Source organism: Vipera berus, assembly GCF_964194415.1.
Source record: "Vipera berus genome assembly, chromosome: 10".
NCBI classification, from domain to species: Eukaryota; Metazoa; Chordata; class Lepidosauria; order Squamata; family Viperidae; genus Vipera; species Vipera berus.
In genome coordinates, this window is record NC_138213.1 from 10249522 (window position 1) to 10260908 (window position 11387).

An 11387-nucleotide genomic window follows, 5' to 3' on the forward strand; every position below is an offset into this window, starting at 1 on the left:
CTCCCAAACTCAAGCACACGCGCCAGTTTAGGCTTAAGCCACTTAGAATTAAAATAACAAAGAGTTGGAAGGGACCTTATAGGTCATCTAGTCCACCCCCCCCCCCCGCCTTCTGCAAACATCTCCCGCACTCACTTCTGGGGTGTGTGTGTGTGTGCACGCCCCCCCAACACAGCTCATAACCACCCTCCCAAACTCAAGCACACGCGCCAGTTTAGGCTTAAGCCACTTAGAATTAAAATAACAAAGAGTTGGAAGGGACCTTATAGGTCATCTAGTCCAACCCCCCCCCTGCCCGTCTTCTGCAAACATCTCCCGCACTCACTTCTGGGGGGTGTGTGTGTGTGCACGCCCCCCCCCCCAACACAGCTCATAACCAGCCTCCCAAACTCAAGCACACGCGTCGGCAGCTAGACACGCCAGTTTAGGCTTAAGCCACTTAGAATTAAAATAACAAAGAGTTGGAAGGGACCTTATAGGTCATCTAGTCCAACCCCCCCCCCGCCCGTCTTCTGCAACCATCTCCCGCACTCACTTCTGGGGTGGGGGGTGGGTGTGTGTGCACGGGGCCTCCCAACACGCGCTCCCACGTGGGGGGTGCTCAACTTCCCGAAAGGCCGACTGGAGTCGCCGGGCCGCAGCGGCCACTCCCGGGACCCCGAGCCGCCGGCGGGGCGGGGCGGGGCGGGGCCGGAGGCGGGGCCGGAGGCGGGGCGAAGCGGCCTCCCGGAGCCGCTGGGCGTTTCTGCAGCCCGACTCCCTCCCGAGCGGTCGGTCGGTCGGTCGGTGGCGGCGGCGGAGGCAGCATGGGCTGCGGGGCGTCGCTGGGGGCCCTGGCGCTGCTGCTGGCCTTGCATCTGGGTGCGTCAGGGTCCCGCCGAAGGGAGCGGGACGGGATCCGGACCGGGACCGGAACATGGACCGGGCGGCCAGCGCGCAAAGCGGAGGGCCCAGGCATTCCAGGCGAAGGGGGCGGACGGTGGCGGGATGGGTGGGTGGGTGGGTGGGTGATGTGGGGTCCCTTTTGGGGGCTGCGGGGCGTCGTGTCTGCCGGGACCCCGACTGCCCGTCCCGTCCATCTGGCGAGCGAGTTGGGAAGAGCCGCGAGGATATGCCCGGCTTCAACTTGCGCGGATCCGTCTCCGGGCACGGACGGGACTGGCACGTGGGGACGCCTTGGATTTGCTGGGCCGAGGCTTAAGGCGCGGGGCGGATCCCCCCCCTCCCTCCTCGCTGCACCCCCTGAATGGCGTGCAACCTGGGCTGGAAACCGACCGAGGCTCTTCCTCTCTCGGTCCCTGCGTCGGCTGGGGCGAGGGATTAAAAGCGGGTCCGGGCGGCGTTGGGGCTGACTGCCGGGTCGAGACAGCCGAGTCGCGGGCTTTACAGCAGCCGAGCAGCGCTGGACCACCGGCGAGGCAGCTTCCCTTATTTTATTTTTTTTTATTTTAATTCCATTTATATCCCGCCCTTCTCCGAAGACTCAGGGCGGCTTACAAGCTTAGCAGTAGCCTTCATTCTATGTATATGCCTGCTTGTTAGGGCTTTCACACCCACCCCCAAGCGGCATTATTACAAAGTCAGCTTATTGCCCCCAACAATCTGGGTCCTCATTTTACCTACCTCGGAAGGATGGAAGGCTGAGTCAACCTTGAGCCTGGTGGGACTCGAACCTGCACTAATTGCAGGCAGCTGGTGTTACTTAAGGAGGCATTAGCCCACTGCTCCACCAAGGATGCGTTGAAGTCCCGGAGTGTCAGATCTCGAGCTTCCCCACCCCCCCACCCCCACCTGGCGGCGCCCTCCGTGGATGATGGGGCTTTGGAACTCTGCGCGTCTGGAGGTCGCGGCGGGAGGAAGGGCAAGGCTTTTAAGCCTCCGTCTGAACCGTGGCTCCCAAACTTCGGGAGCGCTTTTTCTCCCCTTGGCTGGAAGTTGCAACCGTCGCCAAGGCGGAGGGTTAGACTAGCGTCCTGGCTTCTCGAGGACCCCCCCCCTTTTTTTCCCTCCCCTCTTCCTTCTTTCCTTCGCTGCCGCTGCAGAATTCTCCCATCCCGCTCCGATTACCTCTCCTCGCTTTTTGCTTTTTGCTTTTTTTTGGCAAGTTCAACATTTTCCTTGTTCCCAAGATCCTGCGAAAGGGCGAAAGAGGCAAGACGCCCTTCGGCTGACTTTCCAAAACTCCTTCCCCCAACTGAATAGGGGAGCCCTCGAGGCGGGGGGGGGGGGCTGGATCAGCCGCACTCTCGATTCAACCTCCGTGGCACCAGCTGCCTTCTTGGCTGAAAATTAAAGAGGGGGCTGCTTGGGGTTTGCCCCTAATTTGCTTGCCAGTGGAAGGAGGAACTTCAACGTCTCCTCTTTGCCAGCTCCCGCTCCTTCCTCTCTTTCCTTCTTTCTTACTCCGGCTTTCCTACCCCTTGCAAAACGAAGAAGACAGAACTGGGCTTGAGACTTTTCACAGATTCTGCCTTGGTTGCAGTCAGCCTCCTCCCCACCCCACCCCCAATATCTGAGGGAAGGGATGGTCAAGATAAGGAGATTTTTTTCCCCCACCCTCAGCTGCAATTTAAAAGCAAATTAGTTTTGTGCTAAAAGCTTGCTGCGGCTCACAAAAGCTGGTGCCTTTTAATAAAATGCATTTACTACCGTAGTCTGAAAATGTCTACCGGGCTTCACAAAAAACTCATCTTCATTTGGAAGGGGTGGGTCCAGTCCTCTCCCGGATCCTAAAAACAATTCTGTGAATTTTCCTCCTGCTAATGTTGGGGATGAGTCTTATCCGGCTTGGGTGATTTAGGTTCAGGATTTGGGATGCAAGATTGCTATTCCTTAATTCAGGGAAGGATGGGATGATTGGAAGAGGAGAGTGTCTTGCTTTTGAAAAGAGGCTGAGGCTTCAGGTGAGGGGCTGTGTGAGGTTGTGCATGCCTGGGTGTGGGGGAAAGGATTGCCTGGGACAGAGAATGATTGCTGTAATACAGTCCAGATAAAACTTTTTCTCTTGTGAGTGAAAAATGTGTCCACGGGGCAATTGGTCTGTGCAATATATTAGAGATCAACTGCATTGCACAGAACAGAACTACTTGTCTGCTAATACAGATAGTCCTCGACTAACAACAGCTCATTTAGTGACTGTTCAAAGTTACAACAGCACTGAAAAAGACTTATGACCATTTTTCACACTTACGACTGTTGCAGCATTCCCATGCTCACGTGGTCAAAATTCGGATGCTTGGCAACTGATTCATACTTATGACGATTGCCGTGTCCTGGGGTCATTGGCTACCTTCTGACAACTAGATTCACTTAACAACCTTGTTACTAACTTAACAACTGCAACGGTTCACTTAACAACTATGGCCGGAAAGGTTGTAAAATAGGGCAAAACTCACTCAACGAATGTCTCGCTTACCAACATAAATTTGGGGGCCCCTTGTGGTTGTAAGTCAAGGACTACCTGTAGGGCCCCATAAGAGCAGCCAGTGTTGGGACTTACTGGAGGGGGCCACAGGTCTCCCAACTCCAGTTGGCACTTGTTAATTTATACTTATCTACAGTCCCCAAGATCTGTACCACCTCACTCCTTGCAATAGTCCTGATCATCAATTTAGAAAGACAGTGATTGGCACGGGTTCCCCAACATTGTGTATGTGTGTGTGTTTCTTTGTGTGTGAATGAAATACAGCAGGCCCTCCATTTTCCTGTTTTGGTCATGGAGGAGGGAAAAATACAAGATGAACACTAGATAAATTGGGTGAGGGGGCTAAAGATCTGAAAAGAGAATACATTTTGGTAAGGGGGTGTCAGCTATCCCAAGATGCTTCCAATAGATGTTATGATCTTTTATGCTAGCCGGCAGAGACCCTTTTATTTTTCTGATCTTTTAATAAGCTTCTGCTGCTTTACATTTTCTGGCATCAGTTGAGCTGAGTTTCCTTTTTTCTCTTTCAATTATTATTAGAAGTAGTACAGCATCATCAGAACGTGACTGGCAATATTAAAATAAAATTAACAGTCGGTTAGATTGAAAATGTTTAATTTCCTGTTCCATTCACTTTTTTTTTAATCAAAGGGTGGGAAGGAACACCCAAACCAAGTTGTTTTCTGTGTGTAAACGTCCCTTATTTTTCCCCTGTCTTATTAAAAAAAAATCTGTTAAGAAAAGAAAAACAAATGAATTCTACAGGATCCTGATCAAGCGAGTCTTTCTGGAGGTCCTTGTGGAATTGTAATTTCCTTCCTGTCTTGGTTTTGGGGGAACTCATTATTTCTTGTTTAATATCGGACGAGATACTAAAATCCTCATGGTCTGAAAAAGTCTGGAGCAATAAGTCTGATGTTGCCTTGTCTATGATATGATGATAGAATTAGCATAATTAATCCTAATGCTTCATATCTGATGCTATTGGCAGACCCAGTAGGGGTGTGTGTGTGTGTGTGTGTGAATGAATGTGTGTATTTAAATGATTGCAATTTAAATAAGACATGAGCTGGGTGATTGGCATTATCTAGGGATCTGAATACAAAATGCCATGTGTTTCAGTCACTTTTCTCCAACTGGCTGTCTTCCAAATGATCTTGAAAACTCTTCAATTACCAAAGATCAGAATGGGTTTGTTACGCAATGTGTGGGAAAGTGCCTTCTTGGGGAAAGATTGCTATAATACAGTCCAGATAAAATATTTTCTCTTCTGAGGGTGAGAAGTGTGTCAAAATGGCAATTTGTATAATGTAGCTTTCAGAGTTTCATGCAAAAGATCGTAAATGTGTGCTCTTTGCCTCCAAGCTTGCAAGATCAAACAACCATCTGTTGTAATGTGTGTGTGTGTATGTATATATATATATGTATGTATGTATGTATGTATGTATGTATGTAAATTTTTTTGGCTTGCTAACAAAGAATAAAGGGAGACCTTTAGCAAGCCAAAAAAAATTACACAAATATGAGCTGCCACTGCTGTGGCTACTGCCTGTAGATGGCCTTGGGCTAGGCTGAAACAGGAAATAAGATTTGTCCCATGTCTGGGACTAAGCAAGTGTATTCTGAATGCTTAACAAACATTTAACATTTATATATATATATATATATATATATATATATACACACACACACACACATATTTCCAATTTTGATTATTTTGTTTGTGGTTTGCTTGTCACTCTTACATACAAACTACTGCAGGGTTCTATAGCTAATTAATAGAAACTGTGACTTCAGTATATACCCTTTTAAGAAGAGATTGGACAACATTTGTCTGAAATGGTATGGGTTTTCCTGCTTGAGCAGGGGCTTGGGTTAGAAGACCTCTAAAGTCCCTTCCAGTTCTCTTATTCTGCATTCCATCTACCCATTGATAACAAGAAGTGACTTAAAGTTGCTTTGATTGACAAAGGGCTTTGCTTTTTCCTTTTGTAATCACTGAGGCACTAAGACACTAAGTCTTTACCTTCTAAATATATAGCTAACACAGCCTATGTATCTTTAATAGCCACTTGAGGTGGTAGTTATTGGCATGGTTTTAGACTTTTACAAGGTAAGACAGGCTGTTTATCTTTCTGAGTTCTTCTCAAGAGACGCTCATAATTTGCCGTACAAGACAACTACCTCAATTTGCTTTGGGACAATGTTTATTCTGCATTCTGAATAAATCCTTATTACTTTCAATCTCGTTGGCTAAATAGAAGTATGCTGTTGGTAGGCGGGTGGGAAATGCTAGCCAGCTGCTTTATGTACAGGCAAAATCATTTGTCTTTCTAGCCTAAAAGTGGGCACTTTTTTCCCCTCTGAGGGCTACTTTAGTTTGTTGTGGGTGCAGTTCAGCAATGGGACAGGTTCAAAACAACAAAATAAATGAATCCGTCAAAAAATGCTGGGCACCCTATTTTGGTTAAATTTCCAGATAAGGTTAAACCATATTGTGATCGTTTGCTTTTGGCTTAGGGCATTGTGCAGACCCAGTTTTGATATTTGGAATACCAGACTTTTTAGCTGAGATGATGTGTGAATTCAATCACTCATCTTGTTCATGATTTGGAGATTCAGATTACTCCTAGGTAGTTTAGCTTTATTATTGAAAAGTTGTCTTTGGTATTTAAGCGCAAATGCAGTTTCTTGCAGGGCTTTCTAGGAGCTGTCCAGAGTTCTGAAATCTTGCTTTTCTTTAACAGAAGGAAAGAATCAAGATCACGTACTAGTGCCACTTTATAAAGCCCTAGTACAGGGGTGTCAAACTCCGGCCCGCAGGCTGGTTGCATCATACAGAGGCCGCACCCACCGCAGCTCCGGCAATGCAAAAAAAAGTTGTGATACGTCATGACACGTCACGGTACGCGGCGAGTTTGACACCCGTGCCTTAGTAAGACCACACTTAGACTACTGCATCCAGTTTTGGTCACCATATTACAAAAAAGAAATTGAGACTCTGGAAAGAGTGCAGAAAAGAGCAACAGAGATGATTAGAGGGCTGGAGGTTTAAACATATGAGGAATGGTAGCAAGAATTGGGTATGGCAAGTCTAGAGAAAAGGACTGGGGGTGACATGATAGCAGTCTTCCAATATTTGAATGAGGTGCCACTAAGAAGAGAGGCTATTTTTCCAAAGCACTAGAAAGCAAGACAAGAACCAATGGATGGAAACTAATCAAGGAGAGAAGCAACCTAGAATTAAGGAGAAGCTTCCTAACAGTGAGAACACTTAACCTGTGAAAAGGCTTGCATTCAGAAGTTGTCGGAATACTCCATCATTGGAGGCTTTTAAGAAGAGATTGGATAGCCATTTGTCTGAAATGGTCCAGGGTCTCCTCCTTGAACAGGGAGTTGGACTAGATGACCTCCAAGGTCCCTTCCAGCTCTCTTATTCCATTCTGTTATTTATCTTTCTGAGTCACCTTCTGGCATTCCAGCTTTTAGTGTCTTGGGTGACAGAAGTCCTGGTGAATGCTTGCTTGTATCCAGCTGAGCCACTAAGGGTTTTATACATCGAAACATTTTAGTGCCTTTTGATTTAATTTTGACTTCTGTTGACTGCCTGAACTTGTCCTTGCAAGGTTTTTGGGGGCAAGTTTTCAGAAGTGGCTTGCCATCGCCTGCTTTGTAGGACTGAGAGAGAGTGACTAGCCCCAGATCACTTAGTTGGCTTTGCACCTCTAGCAGGACTACAATTCCCGATCTCCTGGTTTCTAGCCTGGAACCTTAACCACTAAACCAAGCTGGTTCTAACCATTTGTCAAAACCAGCATCCTAAATGTTGCACCACATTAAATAAGTGTCCATATCAAACAGTCTCAGAGTCCTACTCTTGGTTGTTCAGAAATCAAACCTGGCTATATATGCAAATATTTAAACTAAAGAAACACAGAAGATACAGTTAACTGCTCCTTTTCCGGCCCCTAATGCAGCTTAAAATTATTTCATCAGCATTGGATTTCCCGTAGCAAATACTCTCCAGGAAATACAGAAAATTGCCTTATAATTTTTGGAATAATCATTATCCATGCCTAAACATTTCAATAGAAGGATGGCGGGTGCAACAAGTGCCCTTTCTACATGAAGTACGTACTTCACTTCTAGGCGATGATCCCTCACTGTTGTATTAACAGCTAAAAATACAGAGCTTTGTACCAGCCTAAAGTGCTTCAGGATACATTAGGATTCTTGAATAGAAATAGCTTTTGAAGCTATCCAAAATATGTATTTTAATTGTATGAGATGTTTTGTCTCTTAAGTTTTCAATTTGCCACTCTGGCCTATCCTGCCAGTACTGCTCTGCTGGCTGATGAATGCTAGTCTCTAAAAATTGGACACAGTCCAGGAAAGTTTAATTACCATTCCATCACCCCATCCTGCATGGTTCTCAGGAATTATGGGAATTATAGTCCTGCACATGTATAAAGGCGTAAACTGGAAAAAGCTATTGGAGGTAACGCAGTCTGAATATCTCAATTTCAACTTCCTTGCAGTGCTAGTGGGACAGCCAGCAAATGCAGCTGGCTGGAAGTGCAATACCATCTATAAGGGATTTGCAGAGTGCCTGGTTAGCCTTGGAGACAGCATGGCACAAAATGTTCAGAAGGATCTGGAGGATGACACCATCCAGGATCAAGAGGAGTTGAACACCATCTGTAGGTGAGTGCAGGTTCATCACTTCTGGTACCCATCAGTAGAAACGTTATTGTGGAGCCATCTCAAAAGCTTAGGCAAGAAGATTCCTTCAGCTATTCATCCATCTAAATTGGTATTGCTGACTCCAGCCTTCCCAAGTTTGATATTTCAGCACAGAACTTTAAAAATAGGGACACCAGTTTTGAGAAAGAGATCAAACAACCCCCTTGTTCTTCCCAGCTCTGAACTCAAAGGTCATCCCTAAATCTAGAGAAGCTATCACTGCCTTCCAAAGGTTGGACTTCAGAAGCATCTAGCTCCCAGAACTGCAATGTTCAGTTTACCTGCACCCACCTCTTAAAGACCAGGTGATCAGATTGGGTTAAAATATTGCCCAAGTAAAGGTTTGTTCTTTGTTAAATAAGCCTTGACTAGCTAAGTCCATACATTGCAATGGATTTATTTGTGGCTTGTTTTCCATCAGCAGTCCTATTGGTATTTCACCTAATGCATCCTTGACTTAGATATTGCTTAGGTAAAATTGAAGATTAAGATCCAGAGCTCAGCCTCTGAATTTTGTAAGTGGACATGAGAGGCCATTTGGTGGTGGTGTAACTGTTGACCCATTTTTGGCCTTTAGAGGGTTTTTAATGATGGGAGCGGGTGGGGCATTTTCAAATTGCTCTTCTGTTAACACGCATTAATACAAACCCCACAACTTTCCTCAGATAGTTGGTTGCAGGGGAGAAGTGTGTGCATTTGTAGGAGTTGCCTCTTCATAATTTTAGACGATAAAGGTTTTGAGGAAGCAGAGTACACTTCATGTCCTCCCAGTGCAATGTTAATGCATCCAGGAAGATTAGGCCAGAGCAGTAGAATGAAATACAGGCAATGACATGGGAACTGGATTTTAGATGGCTGGGCCCAGTCTACAGTCACTTTGCACCACAGTTACACTAACCACAACCGATTCTTTGTACTCGTGTTCACTTTGGGATTTTTGCCAATGCTATCTTGGCTGCTAGTCATGCAGCCAAGACTGTTGCTAACACCAGCCCCTTCCTGGGGGGGGGGGAAACCTAAAATAGAAGAGGATGCCATGTGACCATTGACTCTTACAAATAGAATCGTGCTCCCACCTTGTTCTCTGTTGCTTCAGTATACAGTAGGTTGAGCTTAATCCTCACTGAGCCTGCTCTTCCGACAGGTCCTGGGATGACTTCCATGCCTGTGCCACCAAGGTTTTGTCCAATTGTCCTGAAGAGGCAGCCAACATCTGGGAGTCCCTTCGGCAAGAGTCCCGAAAGATCCAGTTCCAAGGCAATCTGCACGATCTCTGCAGCTCACGGGCCCAACTGGCCGGCGATGGGAAGGCTTTAGGTGTAGATGAGACCAATCAAGAGACCTTGAGGGGGGCAGCCTCTCTTCTCTGGCCCAGCCTCATGGGTAGATTGACTCTTGTATCTCTTATGGCTTTGGTACCCTTTGCTTAGTCTGGGAGCAGTGGAGAAATCCTTCCTCCTCCTCCTCCTCCTCCCTCCACCACGGAATGGACCGAGAACCTTGTTCTGCTTCTTTCTGAGGAAGGTTGTCAAGCTTAGGTGTTGATGGCAATGCCTGGTGTGCCCTGATTGTAGGGCATCTAGTCTCTTGTGTAGGAGGACAGGAGGCCATGTGGCTTGCCTGCCTGGAACCTACCTAGGTAAAATCACTTCAGGTGTATGTATTTAGCCAATGTATCCTCTCAACATATAACTCAAGGCAGCAAACAATCAAAACAACACTATAAAAATATAATCAAATGCAAAACAAATTACACTAGAGGCAATATAATAACTAAGCACAACCAATCTGGACAGGTTCAGAAGACCTCCTGATCCAATGTCTGTGGGGGAAAAAAAACCAGGTCTTCGAAGCCTTACCAAAGGTAGGGAGGGGTCATCCAGATCTTGGGAGAATACTCTTCCTTAGGGCAGGTGCAATAACAGTGAAAGTATGCGTCCATAAGATGTCATTGCTTACGTGACGGGAATTGGAGCATGCCAACCTTGTTCGATCTTACTGGAGATGCCAAAAATAGTTGGAGACAGGTGATTTCACAAAAATCAGGCCTTGCACCATGAAGAGCTTTAAAAGTGACAACCAGCACCTTCAATTGTACCTAGAAGCTCACTGGCAACCAACACACTCACAAAGTAGTGGTGTTCATTGAGAGCCCAAGCTGCACTGATAACTATGGCCACTGCTGCTACCAGTTGCAGCTTCTAGGCGATCTTCAAGAGCAGTGCCACGTTGGTTGCATTGCAGAAATCCAGACAGGAGATAGCCAAGGCATGGCCATAAACGGGGCCTCCCAGTTCAGGATTGGTTGCAATGGTTGCATAAATGAACCCCAAGCCATGGCTACCTCCTGCTCTCTAAGCAGCAGTTGTGAGTTTGAGAGGTTCCCCAAATAATGCATCCCTTACAGAAGCAGAGATGGCAAAGCTCTGGAACTGGGAAGTCTCAAAATCCATAGTCACTTCATCTCGCGAAGGTTGGCCCTAAACCTGTTCCTCTCCATCCAGATTCCCATAAGCTCCAGATACTGATTTGGATGAATAACTTTGATTGTGCTAAGGGTGCACCTTCTCTCCTTACACATGCTAATCATGGAAGCTAGCACCTACCAGGAGTTGCAGCTTTTTATCCAGGTCTCTGTTTGGTCTTGTCCTTCTCTCTTCTCTGCTTCGTGTTTCTCACCCTCTTCTCCTTCACTCTGGACTGCATACTGAGTCACGCTATTAGACCCTCTAACTTTCTGATGTGCGTATGGATTGGGAGAAGGCAAAGCTTTTGCAGATTTCCCTAGAAACAGTAGGGATTAATTCCAGAACATTCTCCATGCCAAGCAGGTGTTCACTCACTGAACCATCGCCCTACTCAAGAGACCCGCACCAGGGAACTTGTCTCAAAGGTGCTCAAACGTGTTCCAGTGTCCCACAGTCCTTGTTTCCCATGTTCTCTGTAGTACCTCGTTATGAAGGACAATCTGGGCCAGGTCAGATTACATGGCGGTGTGGTGGTCCTCAGTGAGCTCAGCCACTTAGCTCTGTGTGCTAGTCATTCTATGTGCACCGACATCTGTTGGTGGCTACGTATTCTATAGCTTTCCCTGTTCAAAAAGAGGTCATCTGTAGGTTGTTTTTTTTGTGGAAAGCAATTATTTTATTTCTACCCACTTGGTACTTTTATGTTTCCCATTTTGGGTTCTCCAGTTTTGGGCCAGCTGAAGGCAAAATGA

The 11387-nt window shown here is 46.5% G+C and overlaps 1 protein-coding gene across 1 annotated transcript; it reads left to right on the top strand.

Moving 5' to 3' along the window:
• Positions 1 to 806: 806 nt before the first annotated feature.
• Positions 807 to 9597, top strand: NRN1L (neuritin 1 like; the record flags this gene model as incomplete). The annotated part of the gene is made up of 3 exons (XM_081336224.1): positions 807 to 861; positions 7963 to 8128; positions 9312 to 9597. 3 exons carry the CDS (start codon positions 807 to 809, stop codon positions 9595 to 9597), a joined length of 507 nt encoding a protein of 168 aa, XP_081192350.1.
• Positions 9598 to 11387: the final 1790 nt, after the last annotated feature.